The 16929-nt window shown below is 36.4% G+C and overlaps 3 protein-coding genes across 15 annotated transcripts; 1 reads left to right on the forward strand and 2 right to left on the reverse strand.

The window, feature by feature from the left end:
- Window positions 1–370: 370 nt before the first annotated feature.
- On the forward strand, window positions 371–4821 carry LOC107902017 (E3 ubiquitin-protein ligase MBR2). Of its 5 annotated transcripts, none has more exons than XM_016828232.2 (7): window positions 371–971; window positions 1250–1320; window positions 2502–3710; window positions 3843–3893; window positions 3959–4057; window positions 4168–4332; window positions 4423–4821. In XM_016828232.2, exons 3-7 carry the CDS (start codon window positions 2526–2528, stop codon window positions 4579–4581), a joined length of 1659 nt encoding a protein of 552 aa, XP_016683721.2. In that variant the 5' UTR covers window positions 371–971; window positions 1250–1320; window positions 2502–2525; the 3' UTR covers window positions 4582–4821. The 5 variants fall into 5 exon arrangements, 4 of the variants coding, with proteins under 4 accessions (XP_016683721.2, XP_016683720.2, XP_016683722.2 ...); XR_005914579.1 differs by lacking the exon at window positions 1250–1320 and having other exon boundaries at window positions 372–971; window positions 4423–4647; window positions 4773–4821; XM_016828231.2 differs by lacking the exon at window positions 1250–1320 and having other exon boundaries at window positions 372–971.
- A 375-nt stretch (window positions 4822–5196) lies between these two features.
- Window positions 5197–9188, reverse strand: LOC107902018 (uncharacterized). Of its 8 annotated transcripts, none has more exons than XM_016828240.2 (5): window positions 8844–9188; window positions 6476–8636; window positions 6017–6066; window positions 5888–5932; window positions 5197–5409 (listed from the first exon to the last, which is right to left on the reverse strand). In XM_016828240.2, the coding sequence occupies exon 2, from the start codon at window positions 8140–8142 to the stop codon at window positions 6898–6900; it is 1245 nt and encodes a 414-aa protein (XP_016683729.1). In that variant the 5' UTR covers window positions 8143–8636; window positions 8844–9188; the 3' UTR covers window positions 5197–5409; window positions 5888–5932; window positions 6017–6066; window positions 6476–6897. The 8 variants fall into 8 exon arrangements, with proteins under 8 accessions (XP_016683729.1, XP_016683727.1, XP_040951369.1 ...); XM_016828238.2 differs by having other exon boundaries at window positions 5197–5456; XM_041095435.1 differs by having other exon boundaries at window positions 5197–5932; window positions 6476–8259.
- An 836-nt stretch (window positions 9189–10024) lies between these two features.
- On the reverse strand, window positions 10025–16006 carry LOC107902016 (plasma membrane ATPase 4). 2 transcript variants are annotated; one of them, XM_016828230.2, is made up of 16 exons: window positions 15715–16006; window positions 14270–14389; window positions 13946–14182; window positions 13103–13864; window positions 12890–13012; window positions 12695–12799; window positions 12464–12608; window positions 12217–12381; window positions 11810–12048; window positions 11677–11709; window positions 11506–11587; window positions 11236–11396; window positions 10960–11142; window positions 10695–10877; window positions 10426–10607; window positions 10025–10349 (listed from the first exon to the last, which is right to left on the reverse strand). In XM_016828230.2, exons 1-16 carry the CDS (start codon window positions 15769–15771, stop codon window positions 10253–10255), a joined length of 2874 nt encoding a protein of 957 aa, XP_016683719.2. In that variant the 5' UTR covers window positions 15772–16006; the 3' UTR covers window positions 10025–10252. The 2 variants fall into 2 exon arrangements, with proteins under 2 accessions (XP_016683719.2, XP_016683718.2); XM_016828229.2 differs by having other exon boundaries at window positions 10960–11396.
- Between the last annotated feature and the right edge of the window lie 923 nt (window positions 16007–16929).

Consider the following 16929-nt stretch of genomic DNA (forward strand, 5'->3'; position numbering starts at 1 on the left):
ATCTTTTCATAAATAATAAAATTATAAATTAAATGAATAATTTTTATTTAGTCTCTTTAAAATGATGAAACCATAATTTAATAATAGTAAAAATATAAATATTATTTATTTTAGATTTATTAAATGATAAACTGTTATATGTATAATAAATTATTATCTTATTATTTAATTTATGAAATAAATATATTTTCCTTCTTGATTTTGAATTTATTTACTAATGAATTGTATTTGTTAAACTTATAGATAATTGATGAATATTTATATTTAACATTTATTTAATCTGCTATTTATAAAAAAATTATATACATACATCAAATATTAAAAAAAAGAAAAGGAAAGGGCAGAATATCATAGAAAATGGATGCAGTATTTACTACTTTGATTGTGAGGGTTAAAAAGCCAGAAAGTATCAACTTACACACATAATGGAAAGATTTTGTATGCAATTTATCCAAAAAATAAACACAAGGGAAGAGAAAAGGAAAGAAGGGGCGGGGGGATAGGGTCCTCAGCTGTTGCTGTTGAAATGGGGATTTGGGGTGTGGGGTTAGGGATTCTATTCCTTTCCCTCCACAAATTCTCTTCCCCCATTTCTGAATTTTTTGGCGTTCGCATTGCTTTTGCCTTCATTATTTATTTATTGAAAAAACAAAATAAAAAGGGGTTGAGTTTTGTAGAGGCGTTGATCTTTGACCGTCCATCCTGCCACTGTTGGGTTTTTGAATATTACCCATCACCAATTTCCATTGCAATGCCATTTCTTTACTTTCCTCTCAACTTTCACTATATAAACAATTAAAAATAACGATTAGGATTTTGGTTGGCAATTGGTAATTGCAGGCAGCTTTGGGTCTTCTTCCCTATCATTTCATGCACGTTTATTTCATAGCATCCACTTCTTCTTCTTCTTCTTTTATCAGTTGAAAACTTTCAAATTATCAAAGGGAGAAGACAGAGGGAGAACCAAACAGGTAGGAGATGATGATTGCCTTCCCTTTCTTATTTAACCTCCTTTAGTTTCTCTTTTTCACACAACACCCACAATTTTATCGTCTTTCGTAACCCCCTTGAAGAAACAAAAATCTGGCCATTAAAAGTCTTTGCTTTCTTGAGAAGAAAAAAAAAGGATCTTTGATTTGATGGAATTTTGTTTTCTTATAATTTAAAAAGAATGATTACTCTACTTTGTTGATTCTGCTTTCCAAGAAAATTTTGGTAATCGAGTCTCTCGAATTTGTGTGTGTGGTAGGTTGGAACTTAGAAGGGATGGATGGATGAACTAGATGGAAGAAATCTTCAAATCTTTTATTAAAATTTTTGGTTGGTTTCCTATTCTCTACTCCACTTTTTAAGCTTAATTTGGTTTTTGAACCCTTAAATCACGGATAAAGTCTCTTTTATTTTTAGGAAAATGAAAAAAAATAAAAAATAAAAATTATTGTGTGGAGAATAATTCAATCAAATGAAAATGAAAAACCCAAAGTGAGAGAGAGACCCACTTTTGTTGGGGATCAATTACAAAATACTGGACCATGTGACCATCTACCCTCTCCTTTTCTTTTGCTTCCCTTTTTTCTCTTCATATTTACTTTTGGTTTTACGGAAAGAAAACAATAACCCAGAGGCTCTTTCTTTTCTGAAAATGTTTGCTCCTTCTATAACATAGGTGTTCAATTCTTTTATTTCTTTAATGTCCTTCTTCCTCTTTTATGTGTATATTGATTCAATACTTGAGGTGGTTTTAGTTCTTTTAATTCATTCTGGTCTCTCTCTTTGTGAATTCAAACTGTGCTATGCGATTCTAGATTAATTTGTTTTTGATGGGAAGAGAACTGAAATTTTTACCCTTTGGTGAATAACCCTAGAATTGGGTTTGGTGAAATTTTTACTTTGTTCATGGTTTCCTAGGATTTAAATAGGTTGCAAAACTCTTTATCTATATGGTTCCATATTGGAGTAGCCTTGAACTATTGTTACTTGTTACTGTCTTTTGGGGATTTCTTTGCATTGATTGATTGTGATTATGTTAATGGCACACATATTCTAGGTTGAGTAAGTTATAGAAGCTTTCAAGTAAATGATTTGAGTTACCGAATTCGGTTTTTGTGTGGAAAAAAGGCCAAGTCATATTGAAGTTGGATTTTTGCATCAACATTTGCATTCATGTTTCTTGTTTTTCTATCTGTTATGTTAATTTGGGGTTGAAGTTTGAGAAATGGTTTTTGTTTGCAAACTTTTTAACTTTTTATCGAAAGTGGTATCGAGAATAGTTGTCCAAAACAAAGTAACATTGTTGTCCAGTTTGTGTTAATGGGATGCCTAAAGAGGCAATGTTTCTAATGATTGTGATCTCTCCAATGGATCGTGTCAAGTTCCTGCAGTATACATGCTGTGTATGCTTGCAACTATGGTTTTTAGGTTAAATTTTTTTGATCGTGTCAAGTTATGTTATGGTGGAGATTTTATCATTGCCTGATAAATTTATTTTGATGTATTTGCAGATATAAAGGATACTTGTTATCTAGATGGATGGATATACTGGTAAAAGAGCTGTTGATGGGCCTGTTGTACATGGCAAGGGATCGGGTCGCATCTTGAAGGACCATGTTAATAACCGAGAACGAAATGCTCAGTTTTGCAACCGAATCGGATGCAGTGGTAGGCTGAACTCCTCGAAAGGTACTCCGAATGGCTGCTCGGATAAAGCCAAATCTGCAAGGTCTTCTTACCACTCTTCATCAAGTGGAAAGGAAGTGATTGGAAATTCCTCTAGGGTATCCTCTGTAATTAGCAATACTAGAAAATCCTCTACGAATCCTCAGAAAAAGCTTCCATCTCATCTGGAAACAGATTCATCTGAAACTAGTAGCATTCAGGACGAGCCAGAAGTGTCTGAGCTCATTCCTCCACCAGGAAAGATTCAAAGAGGTCTGCATCATGAAGCTGAGGATGCTGATTCTAGGGATGTTACAGTGATGGAAGTGGGAAGCTCTAGTGTAGTGTCAAACGCGAGACCAAGGAGAAAATTTATTCAGAGAGCTGGGTTGGGCAACCAGGAGACTCTGGCCAGTCCATCTGTTACTTTGGCATCTCAAAGTACTTCCCAGGCATCTCGTTCCAACACAAGCAAGTATGGTTTGAGAAATCTAAGATGTAGCTCTATTTCTGATGTTGTCCTGACGGGTTGTTCGTCCTCAGATTCAAGCCTTAGCAAAAAGAAAGACATGGTAAAAAAGAGGAACTCTGATGAAGAGGCTAGTTCCTCAGCCAGGGGGAATAAGTTGAGTGGGTCATCTTTGGAGGGGCGAAACAACAGTTCTGGCCATGGTGTTTCTATTTCTGATTCAAGACGAGCCAGGAATTGGCCTCCTAACAGGGACAGCACTGTCGCTTCTTCAGTTAGGACTCGGAGGTCAAACAGTAGTTATGTTGGAGGCAGACCTCCTAACCAAACAAATGGAAATAGTTTAAGTTTGAACCAGTCCTCCGTAGTCATGCCGCTAGTTCCTCAATCTGATATACCTAACGATTTGAATGCTCCTGTTTCCACAGAAACTGTCTCCACTCTTGTTAGTCCTTATAGTCAAGCAGGTAGTATAAGTGAGGGTTTGCACAGTATCATGCAGTCTAGTCCTTCAGAAGTTGGCGTTAACCGCACCTTAGTGAACCAAGATAGCTTCCGGCGCTACAATATGGATGGTATTGCAGAGGTATATTAACAGTATATCTCAGCCTGCAGTCCTAGCTCAGATTTAGAACTTTCTCATTTTTCATTGTTTCTTTGTTGCAATTAGCTTTTACCCAGTAATATGTCTCAAATCATCTGTTCCATGTTTATGCAGGTATTATTAGCACTTCAGAGGATCGAACAAGATGAAGAGTTGACATATGAGGTACCTAGTCTCGAACCATCGTGCTTTGCCTGGTTCTTTTGCTGATTTCTGTTCCTGTGTTGCAGCAATTACTTGTTCTAGAGACCAGCTTGTTCCTTAATGGCCTAGACTTTTATGACCAGCATAGAGACATGAGACTGGATATAGATAATATGTCATATGAGGTTTGTTTTTGTTTTGCTATGTCAGTGCTAAGTATATATGTTTTATTTTCCGGGTTACATGCTTGTTAAAGTTGAACCACACCGTAAGCTTTATGCTGCTATCATGACAGGAATTACTAGCTCTAGAAGAGAGGATGGGTAATGTGAGCACTGGGCTATCGGAAGAAGCATTGTCGAAATGCCTCAAAAAAAGCATCTATGACACGGCATCTTCGGAGTTTGCAAATGTGAGCTATGAGGGTGAAAAGGATGATGTAAAATGCAGCATATGTCAGGTACTTTTCCTATATTACTTTCCACTATCATGCTTTTTCATTTCTTCTACTCATCTATGTATGGAATGGGATGATTTTGCACATTTGCAGGAAGAGTACGTGAATGGAGATGAAGTAGGGAGGTTGCAGTGCGAGCATAGGTATCACGTGGCATGCGTACAGCAGTGGCTGCGGGTGAAGAACTGGTGCCCTATCTGCAAAGCATCAGCAGAGAAGCCACACAATCTTCTTCATTCACCTCATGATTGAGGAACAGCCAAAGAAAGAAGGCAAAGAGGCTCTTCTTCTTTTGTACAAATTGATGGCTTCTCTTCGGTATTACTATTATTTTTTTTAAATTAAAATTTATTTTTATGATCATTATGATGTAAATATCAAATCAAAAACCCATTATTAAGTCAAGTCAGTCAAACTAATAAACCAGGTGCTAATTGTTTCAGCACTGGAACTCTCATTCCCTTATAAATGAAATGCGAATCAAATTACACACTGCTGTTGTTGAACATGATGATGATGCTCTTTTGGATTTCTGGTAAAAGTGTGTTAGGTGCAGGATGGATGTGCTTATTTTTCATCCCCTCCATAAATGCAAAAGCAAGGAAGCTTTTGCTGATGTGTGAAGGGTTGGGGGTAAACACTTTAACAACGATACAGGATCTTATGTGACAGTGACAGCTACTTTCTGTTTCTACTTTGGTCTGTTTGGTACCCAGTGAGTAATGCAATGTACAAAGGCTTTATTGATTGGTTGGTTTCAAGCCTTATTTCATTTTCATTGGTTTCCTTTAACTGCATTTTTCAGCTTTTGATTTGGTGGCATTGGAGACATGGGTGGGGTTTACATCAAATAGGAATAATGGAAGGTAGCAGCAAATCTTAACATGCATTAAATATAACCAACGGAAGTAGGTTCCTTCCTTATCTATGAACCACACAACATTCTCTCTTAATGAAAAGAGCATGGTTGAACACAAACTTCAGTACAAATGTTTATATGGCAGGCTAACTACATATTTAACAATATTGCAATGAGTTCCAATGTTTTTCTTCTCAACTTCATGCCTCATCTCTTCTCATCTTCAAAGTTGAGGTAAATGTACATATGAATTAGGCACACTGGACATCTGTTTAATGAGTTCCAATAATAATCATAATAAACGAATGAAATAGTGGAGAACACTAATGTTATAAGTCAAACATAGGAACAACATAATAAAAAGAACCATCTATGAACTTACCCTCACCAACTTGTGTGATAATGCAAATATACTAAGCAACAGGTTTCCAGTTTTTTGGTTAAGATTGTACTGAGTGGTAAATATATAATAATGAAATATCCCACTCTAATTAGCTCAAAACATAAAAACTCCAAAATCAGGCCAACAAAATATAGCATCTGCATGTTATAAATTACTTGAGTAGTTCTACCGCAAAATTAATGTCCTCGTATCTACAACAGAGTGCAAGTCCAAGAAATGCTCTAAAAAGCACCAACAAGTAAACGTGAACAAGTGTTGGTACAGAATTTTTATTATCCAAATCGTGAAACTTTTACCTCTTTAATCACAAGCAATCCTTTTCATCTACAAATGCCCGTTGCCTGTTCCAGATAGTCACACATCATATTGTAAGACTTAATCCACAGAATACTTGCAGATAAATAGCAAGAATTCTCCAAACCAACCTTGCACGATGGTTTTGCAGAGACCAAATTATCCTCACTTACAGAGATACCTGACATATGTAAGCTTAATAAGAAACTCATTTAGGTTGATACAGTAATTAGCCTGAGACCAAGTACTCAACAAGCAATATAGAAGTAGCAAAATAAAACTAGAGAAAAGGTAATATTGTACATATTCGATCAACAATCAAGAAAGTAATATGACCACTATGAAAACTGTATGCCCCAAAATCTAGTCAATGACAATTTATTAGATAGCAAGTCAAACTCCACTAGAGCACAGAATTGGAGAATAGCAACTAGAATTTTCAGCCTTTGTTGAGTGGAAGTATCTAGATATAAAACACCATGGACAGTTTAATGGATGCTGATTTGTTATTAATAATGGAACTCAACAAATTCTCAGATTCTAAAATTACATACAGAGCAACGCTGCAGCTCTTACGTAAGTAAATTTACCTTTCAACAAGGTGCAAAACAGTTTTCCTGCAAAATTTTCTTAGATTTCCTCCTTGTTGGCTGTAATTTACAAGAAAAGCCTAAGATCCGTTGAGATGGCAGAAGACAGCCAAAATAATGTTAATTGTACAACAGAGCAACCGGTTGTCAGCACTTCTTTTGCAAGCACCTTATCTCAGTTGCTCAAAAATAATTTCCTAATCCATCCTGGTTCTGTGGCAGGGGTATACGCCTCCCCACACTATAACACATAACTTTATCTTGCAAAGGCCAGAGCTTTATGCTACCGAGCAGCATTTGGTTAGTGTCAGTGATGGAAAAGAACTGGGACCTTCACTGATCAATATTTGTTGAGAACATTGAACCAGAATGAATACATCTAATCACAGCTTCAGGATAAACAAAATTTTGCAGGGCATTCACTATTCAAAAGAATGCATACAAATTTTCTCCAGTAGTACTGGCCAATCTTCACCCAGCTGCAGCGGATTTAGCTCCATTGCCACTTTAAAATCAAGCAAAGATATCAAGCAGCACTGCCCAGGTTCCTGCAAAACTTCTATGGGCCCAGAGCTACTCTGCATATGCAAGTGATTACCTGGCCACATACCATTCATAAGCTTGCCTTGAGGCTGCGACTTGTAAGCAGAGTGCTTCTTCACTTCATGTGTAGACTTTGATCCCACCAGATCTACACATGATCTAATGAGGTTCTTTAAGTATACATCCAACATGTTATTCAGCATACTAGCACATTCGACAGAAACTCCTCCAAGGCCCTGTGCTGCTGCGATCTGCTCCATACGTTTCTTCAATGTCCCGATATCGTATAAGCCACCACTGTCATAGTAGCTAATGAAGTCACTACTGCCTGCCACTGCCAGAGCCTTGCGGGCACCACCAACACTAGCTGAGCAAAATGGAATCCCAAGTGGTGCGAGCAGAGGACTTCTAGAAAGATCAATTTGGTTAGCTTGCTCCACCTCTTGCCCATCTTCAACAACGGCTCCTACAGCCTGACCTTTACCAGGCACCCTTGGTTTTTCTGCAGAGTGCACCAGACCTCTTACAATTTCAGGCAGCTCAGCAACTGCTTGAAGATGCTGCACTGGTCTCTGATAATCATAAGGAGTCAAATCACCATTTTCGATACCCAACTTACTGACATTGTCTTCCATCCCCATTGAATGATGTGAAACACTCTCAGCCTTCCCACTTGGCCCGAGTGGGCTTGGTCTATCCCTTGGCTTTCTATCCCATATTCCAGACCTAGCCTTTCGTGGGGATGACACTGGAAAAACCCCATTTGACCAAATGTCTGCATTTTGATTGTGGTTGGGAACAAGGGATCCAGACACTTCATGTGCATCTTCTCTACCAGGAGACCTCTCCACAGTTTGTATCAAAGATATCACGGGACCCGGTGGTGGAGTCTTAGCCTGACATGCATTTTTCAAGATTGAACGTATCAACTGATTATGCAGTGACAGATTCTGCCTCCCAATAATGCAGTAACACGACTTATCAAACTCGCATTTACTGAGCTTCTGGCTTAAAAACCTACTCAAATTATAAAAGTACCTTTTTGACCTCTCAGCTCCAATCTTCTTCACTATCTGAGCTTTCAGTTCACCTAAGTCAATTCTGGAGCCCTGCTGGGATTGCATTGCTCGATAAACAGATTCCTACACCATTCACAGAACTACAAAACCACTGAAACCCGTTTCCAAACCCAATTTACAGTTTTCTCCAACACCAAACAAGTCCAAATCCGCTTTGCATACCTTACAATGCCAACCAAACTCTCAGTCTATGCATATAGAAAGTAAAGCAGTAAGCCTGAAAATCCTAGAGAGAGACCAAAAAAAAAAAAAAAGAACCCAAGAGTTTCCAAGGTGGATAGAATTATTGCAGTTTCCAAACATGCCGAAATTGACCCAAGTTGAAACCATACAATGTAAACCCAAATCTCATTTTTGCAGAACCAAAACCCTAAGGATCAAACTCCACTTTAGTAGTTGATAGAAACCCCACTAAACAAAGCCGAAATTCCATAACGAATCAAAACCCTAGAGTTGGAATCAACGAAACTCAAAAGAAACAAGAGAGCGTCGTCTCAACCCCGCGAACCGTAAACTAAAATCACCGCAGCAATTAAAACCTACAAGATAATTTTTTTAATTATAGGCAATGAAAAAAGAGTTCGGAATTGAAAATATGAAGTTGGGAGGAATGAGATCAGTGGAGCTGGTAGGATAAGAGCAGAGCACAGTGCAGGAATTACAGAGGCAAAAAAGTAGAATGAACACCGAAAAACAAGCTCCAAAGCAATGAAAAAAATAGAAGGGTTAAAAGATTGATAGCTGACCTTGGACAACTTGCTTGAAGAATTGCATAGAAATCGAGTGCCACTGAGTTGTTGTTTAGGGGATGGATTGATGGCAGGCAGCCTCGATTTTTTTCTTCTTCTTTATTTACAATAATTTGTGTGTGTAATTGAGAATGACTGCATTTCCTCCCAAAATTTTCGAGCTTTCCCTTCTTCTTGATTTGGTATTATTATTTCAGCTCCTCTCTGTTTTGTTTTTGTGTTACTAGATCGATCGATCGCTAGCCCACTGCTGCTATTTTAGTTTCTATAAATGGTTTAATTTTCTTCCAGTCCTTGTAGTAGTTAGACTTTTGAAATTTAGTCTTTATTCTTTTAATTTTAGGATTTTAATCCCTCGGTAGATTTATAAATTAGCTTTCTGTTCGGATTAATACTCTCAAAAGGAAAGGAAAAATAATCTTATTTGGATACTTAAAATTAGTAAAGAAAAGTGATGTAATTTTTGTATAAAGTTTTACCAATTTTTATTTAAATAAACAAATAATATTAAATTTTTTTTTGCAATTATAAGTTTTTTTAAGAAAAACCATGTTAAAAGTGATGAGGACAAACTATATACTCTACATTGTAAATGATTATAAAATTTTGTTTGATTTCCTTTCCCTAATATTTCCACAAGTTGAGGTAAATTTTGAAGAAAAGAAAGGGATACTCAACTTGGTTAACTTTTTTATAATTTGAATTAAAAATTTTATCAATTTTGTTTCCCCTCTAATATCAATCCAAGTTCAATTGAAAACACAATTAATAGGCTCCCCTTGTGAACTCATTCAAATTATCAATTGTCTAATTCAGACGATAAGAGAATAAATTCTTGACAGTAAAAGCAAAGGGACTAAATTTAAAAAATTATAAAGAGTACATAGACTGAGGGCATAATTAGACGTATTAAAATCCTATTAAATGCATGTCTGTCTTCTTTATCGCTCTTTCTCATCCTGTTTTCTTTTTCTTCGTAAATTTATTTTCTATTTTGCAAATATTTGTTTTGAGAATTTGGGCTATAACATGCATATGTGAAACTGAAAAAAATCAAGAGTGGTAATTTCCTCCTGTTGTATTGGACTAGTTTAATGCTCATCCTCATTTACCAAGTTGGCCAGATAGCAGAATTGGGTTTGATGAAGCAAGGGTGTATGCATCAGACGATAAAAACGTTGAGCAAACAAAGAGCCTTGGATTAGATGATGTTATTAATTAACCTTTCTGCATCCCAAAGAGGTAATCACAATGAACACAAATTCCGACATTTAGGAAAAAGGAAAATTATCCTAAATCTATACTACTACTATAAGCCGATTGATAACAATATTAATATTAATATCCGGGGTGATTGTTCGTCATTATAACTCCTTTTTTTCTTGGAGGGGAAATAACATCCATCTTTAAACGGTGTAATGCTGCTGAATGTTATCGATATCAAGCCCCTTGAGCTTAACGACTGATTCAACATGCCCCTTCAGTGTATTCAGCTCCCTCAGCCTACACCATGAAATCCCCATTTCATTAAACATCTCACTTCACATATTTTGCAAGAAAATATTATTAGATATCTCACCTTGCAACCTCAGCCCTGCGCTTGGCCTGCTCTGCGATTTCTGAAAGTTCCCTGTAACTGCTCCTTTCATTGAAAATGCTTGTGGTTTCAGGTGGTTGAAGGCCATGCAGAGTCCTCTGCGCAGCTGCCCATTGTGCTTCCCTTTCCTCTTTCCCGTAATCTTTCTTCGTAGTGAAGGCAGTCTGCAATGGTTTTCAATGAGACCCAAACATCAATCAAATCACCAAGAAATATAGGCAAATTTGCACAAAGGAGGACTCTAATCGTACCTTGTTCTCCAAAAGGTTATCCCAAGCCTTTCCACTAAGAACATAGCGGATTGCAAATTTGATAAAATCCAGTGGGATAAAAGTCACCACACTGTATAGCCAGATTACACCAGCCCATCCCCAACCCATACCTTTAATCCTTGCAAACCCCCAGTCTGCATACACAGCTATTAAAGTGGCCACCTGCCAAAAATCAAAGTGGGTCATTTATAATCATAAAATTAGTTAAATGGATATCTTATACGATTTAGTTAAATTTTCTTACCAACTGAGCAACTAGAAAGGCACTGACTAGTAGAAGTCCAGGGCGTTCAAAGTAGGACCAGCTGCGAGACCTTGTGACAAAAATGAGGGCCTGACTCACAATACTAACTTGAAGGTATAAAGCTGCCATCATTTCTCTCTCACCATCAATACTATGCCTCAGTGATCTAACATTAAATGTGTTCTGAAATATAGGACATGGAAATATTGCAAACTTAAAAGAAATCTCACGAAAATATAATACATAAATAGGGGACATAGCAAAAGCTGTTCTTACCGAGAAGAAATTGGTGTCTTTCATTGCCCAGAAGAATATCACAGTCATTAGTGCTAAGTAACCTCCAAGCACAATGCCGGTAGAGAAAATCTCCTTGAGTTTCCAGCTGTCTGGCTGTGGAGATGGCTTCACTCTGTCCTTTGAAATTGTCATGATTGTACCTATAAATGTGATGATGATATGAATCAGATTCAAGATCATGATGGGTTGGTCCTGGTGAATTGTACAATAAGGCATAGTGATATAACAATTTGATAAAGATCATCTCACCATCGTTCAGGATGGCGATAATTAAAACCATGAAGGGTGCAAAGTCGAACTTCCATATCAAGGCAATAAACATGAATCCAAACTGCCAAATGACAACGAAAAACTTAATCCGTTTGTAAAAACATTTAGCATTACCAGTGTTCAAGTCTCAACAGGTCTTTATCCTCTTACCACAATACGGATGGTGATTGAAACTGCATAGATCTACAAAGTGAAGGAATAAGAGAAGAAAGGTTAGGGAAACTTGCACTGTTGATAAAAAACTGATAAAATGCAAGCGAAAGTAAGTAATGATATGACTAACAGTGTAGTTCTTCATTCTTTGGAAAATAGCCCTGCTGGTCAGCACTGCACTGATAATGACACTTAGCCCAGGTTCAGTAAGGACAATGTCTGAAGCACTTCGGGCAGCATCTGTAGCATCAGCAACAGCAATTCCAATGTCTGCCTTCTTTAAAGCAGGGGCATCATTGACACCATCTCCTGTCATACCACAAATATGTTTTCTCTCCTGTAGCCTCTTAACGATTTCATATTTGTGTTCTGTCATTGACATGAAAAGGAATTGTTAGGGGGGAAGAAACTTTAAGAGTAGCGGTCCTATAGAAAATAAATTTAATTAAACTTGTAAATAATTATCTAAATGTATCAAAGGTGCCTGGAAATAGAAGCTGCCAACATTTTGTCAACAGGGTTGTTATTAAAACATACCTGGAAACACTCCTGCAAATCCATCAGCCTTCTCAATCAATTCATCTATAGGAAGGGCAGCAATGGAAGCGTCCTTGTCTTGGCCCAGTAAAGAAGATGAAGGGTACATGTTTGTTCCCATTCCAAGCCTCCTGCCAGTTTCTTTGGCAATGGCAAGCTGATCCCCTGGGTGTCATAAAAATAATATAAAGATTACATCATGAAATTATAGACAATGTGGAATACTAATTAACTAGACGAGTCTCACCAGTAATCATCTTAACATTCACTCCAAGGTTTAGAGCTCTTCTGATTGTTTCAGCACTATCATGCCTCGGTGGATCAAATAGTGGCAACAAGCCAATAAACTGCCACGGGGATCCAGGACTCTCTTTTGTTTTCTCAGGTATTTCCTGCAGAAATAGAAACAAACACAAAATGATTACCCTGATTTACTTATCTAAACAACATGAAGGATGCGCAAGTTTAATTTTCTAACCTGTCTTGCAACAGCTAAAGATCGAAGTCCACGTTCAGCAAATTTATCAATAACTGAATGAACTTTTTTCCTGACATCATCTTTGCATTTGCAAAGATCTATAATCTATTTCAGAACATTGAAAGCATATAGGTTAGAAGTTACCTACCTAAAAATTTCAGAACTTGATATTCCAAAATGGGAAAATGTAAGTACCTGCTCAGGTGCACCTTTGCTAGCACGGTGCCAGTTTCCATCATTATCAATGTAGGTTAGAGCAGTTCTCTTGTCTACAGGGTTGAATGGTAGGAAGTGAATCTCTCGGACACCAGCCCGTGCCTGGTCAATTATTATCCAAAATGACTAAAGAATTCTTGAACCCAATCCTAAATATAATAGAAGAAAGACATGCAGAAAAGAATAATTTACCTCCTTTGGATCTGCAAGCATTCCTACAATTGCAGCATCAATAGCATCCTGATTTTCAGTCCTTGAAGCCCTTGCTGCATAAAGAATAACATGCTCTTTTTCGACTCCCTTTGTAAATACTTCAATGAGGTTTCTATCAACAGTAAGCTTGTTTAAAGTCAGAGTCCCAGTCTTATCACTGCAGAGAACGTCCATGCCAGCCATTTCCTCAATGGCTGTCATTCTCTTTGTGATAGCCCCTTGTTGAGAAAGCCTGTGGGAACCAATAGCCATGGTGACAGACAACACAGTGGGCATAGCAATTGGGATTCCACCAATCAAGAGAACTAGCATATTGTCAATTCCATCTCTATACTTGCGGTGCTGTATCGGGTACATAACTATTAGCTCAACGATTATTCCAACAGCAATTGAGCAAATGCAGAAATTACCAATGGCTGTAAGCACTTTCTGGAAATGCCCAACTTGATTGGTGCTGTCCACTAGGTGGGCAGCTTTACCAAAGAAGGTGTGAACACCAGTTGCAATAACAACTGCTTCTATTTCACCCTGTTTACATGTTGAGCCGGAAAATACTTCATCTGATGGATTCTTCGTAACAGGAAGAGACTCCCCAGTAAGAGCAGATTGATCAATCTTCAAAGGATCACCCTCTAGAAGACGAGCATCAGCAGGAACTATGTCTCCCAATTTAATAGTGATAATGTCCCCTGGAACTAGAATTGCTGCTTCTTGCTCACTCCATCGGCCATCTCTAAGAACCTATATTATGTTACAAGGACATGATTAAAATAAGACAGATGATTCGATGAACTGTTGGGTTGCTGAATGTATAATTTTCACCTTAGTTTTCGGAGCAAGATTAGCCATGAGAGCAGCTGCAGCGTTACCAGCATTATTTTCTTCAATAAAACTTATGGTGGAGTTGATGACCAACAAGACAATGATACCAACGAAGTCCTGCCAGTCCGGAGGCCTTCCATCACCATTTGCCAGGGCAATAGCCATTATAGCAGCAGCTTCCATGACCCATGACAAAGGGTTCCACATAAAACCCAAGAACTTGAGCACCTTGCTCTCCTGTTTGCAGAGTAGCATACTATGTCATGCATAAATATACAACCTGAAAATGTACGAACTCATATGCAAGTGGTTTATGGCATGAACCTTTTTCTCCTCTAGTTTGTTTGGTCCAAAGACTTGAAGGCGATTGTTGCCTTCCTCGGTTGACAAGCCTTCCCTTGTACATTTCAGCTGCTCGAAAACTTCCTCAATAGGAATCCGTTCCTGTAACAAATTATCATTTAGCCAAACGACAGAAAATGCATTTACGGAGTATGTTTGTTGATTTTGGTTGTCATCCGTGCATGAACTGCAGATTATTATTGTCTTTAATCTCAAAACGAATTAAATAAATTTTCAATCAATTGCAGCTGAATAAAGATTTAACTGACCCAAGTTACTCCTACTCGTATGAATAGTTAAAAATTTCAAACTTTTTACTATAGTTTATTTTTGTAGAGAAAATCCAAGAATCCACACCTATGTGAAATTGAAGCTGATCAAAGTGACCGACATGATTAAACAAACCAAAACCAAACACATAGGAGGGAATATTATTTTCTCAATTTGCATTTCAAAAAGCCGTATTAAAGTCAAAAAGCCCATCAATTTTGAAATAATTAATTTTAATAGTAATTTATTTAGGAATAGGTGTAAGATTAGACATAATATGACCCTCTGATACGGCCATTCACACTAGAGAAAACCCTCACCAAAAGTTGTTAAAGAATTAGATACTTCTTCCCCCCCCCCCCCAATATTATAATAAAAAGGTACTTTATTATCTAATTCCAAAGGAAAAGTCAACTGAAATAATTCAAAATCGGAAAACTCTATTTGCCCAACGGGAAGCGCATGTGTGAAATTAATAATAGCAAAATTATTTCACACGAGTTTTTAGACTAAATTTTTTTTTTAAATTAAAATTTTCACTGACCGTATATTAGATAATACTTTTAAAAATATCCTGATATTAATAACTTTTTTAAAGTTAATGATAAATATATGGTACGCGGAGAGTGACACGATGGAATGTCTATTTATGAGTGAGAAATATGGTAGAAAATCTTATCAGAAAGATATATAATATCGAGCTATTTAAATCGAAGAAAGAAAGATAGAATTAAGCTTTAAATATCATAAAAAGTAACGGCAAATCGTAACCGAGCGTGTCGCTAAAACATGTTTGGTGTGCACGAAATTCTTGAAGACGGAAGAAATAATATTATTTGAATCGTAAATCTTGACTCTTCATATACAAACAAAGGAAAACTAAGGAAATCATTTTTTTCACTCTGGCTAAAATTCATAAAATTTGAGAAAAAGCACCATTTGAATCACCCATGATAATGAACCAAAAAAGAAATCACGCATGATGAAATCTTATCAGTTAACCAAAAAGTAATGGAAAGATTCCCCTGTTTCGATTGAAAATGGGAAACCAGATTCGAATATATATAAAATCGCTTTTCAGTGATAGAGAAAACCAAACACAAACCAGCATGCATGTATTGGAATTAAAAAGATTTATGTGAAAGAAAAGAGAATACCAGATCAACGGACTCGTTTTTGATCTCCTCAAGACTGATGCCTTTTTCGCCTCCCATCTTCCAAGCTTAGTGGTTGAAGCAGCAGCCAGTAATGGAAGAAGGTATTGGAATTGTAAAAAATAAAGGAAATGCCAAAGAAACGCTTAAATACTCATATTCAGAGTAAAATAATAACAAAAATGTCTACGAAAAAAAATGAGAGACGTATCCCAGTTTTTTTTCTGACCTTTTGGGTATTAGAAACGTAAATGAATGGAGTGTGGGTTAGAGTTGGTGAGTTTATATAGGTGTTAAGTGAGGGAAGAGGAGGCTGCCCCTTGGGGATATATAGTAAGCCAAATGAAAAAAAGGAGAAGAGCACCAAGGAGGGTTGGGCGGTGGGACCTGCATGGGCTGGTTCTTCTTCTTGCCCGCTTTGACCCGCCACGCGCCGCTTCTTCTCTTTACTTCACTTCACACATTTGTCTCCCCAATCTCTAAAAGGACTTTTCCTATCCTCCCTTTTTCATTAACTTCAAGTTTATCTCTATAATATTCTTTTATCTTTCTTTAAATTAAAAGTTATGCATTTGAGTCTCTCTGATATATTAAAATTTGGATCTAACTCTTTTACTTTAATTTAACATAATTCCCTCCTTTTCTTTTTTATAATATTAATTTCTAAATTTGTATTGTGTTTTTATTTAGTGTAATTAGGATAAAGTAAATTGTTAAATATAATTAAAGTTACATATACTTTGATTTAATGTGTAATTTGATATATAAAACTTTTATTATGGTTCAGATATATATATATATGAAACTTTACTTTTGATTCAATTATATATGATTAAAGAAATAAATATATCAATTTATTTATATATTATATAAATATAATAATTTATGTATGTAATATGTAACCTTAAAATGATTCTATAATGATAATTGTGTAAATGATTTATAAAACTCAAATCAAATGAAGATCTTACATATAAAAATATACAAAATCAAATTTCATATATAATCGTGTACGTTTATCTAAAATTTATATATAATTTTAAAATTTATCTATGAAAAAAATTTTCAAATCATAATTAAAAAGTTTTTAAGATATTTAATGTGCAATATAATGTTAGTACAAAGCATGTCCTAAAAGTACCACCCAAGGAAGTAAACAGTGTGAAGCTAGAGGTATTATATCGAGGATTTCGTGGTTCAACATGTTTTGCTGACGCA

The sequence above is a fragment of the Gossypium hirsutum genome, chromosome D06 (assembly GCF_007990345.1).
Source record: "Gossypium hirsutum isolate 1008001.06 chromosome D06, Gossypium_hirsutum_v2.1, whole genome shotgun sequence".
NCBI classification, from domain to species: domain Eukaryota; kingdom Viridiplantae; phylum Streptophyta; class Magnoliopsida; order Malvales; family Malvaceae; genus Gossypium; species Gossypium hirsutum.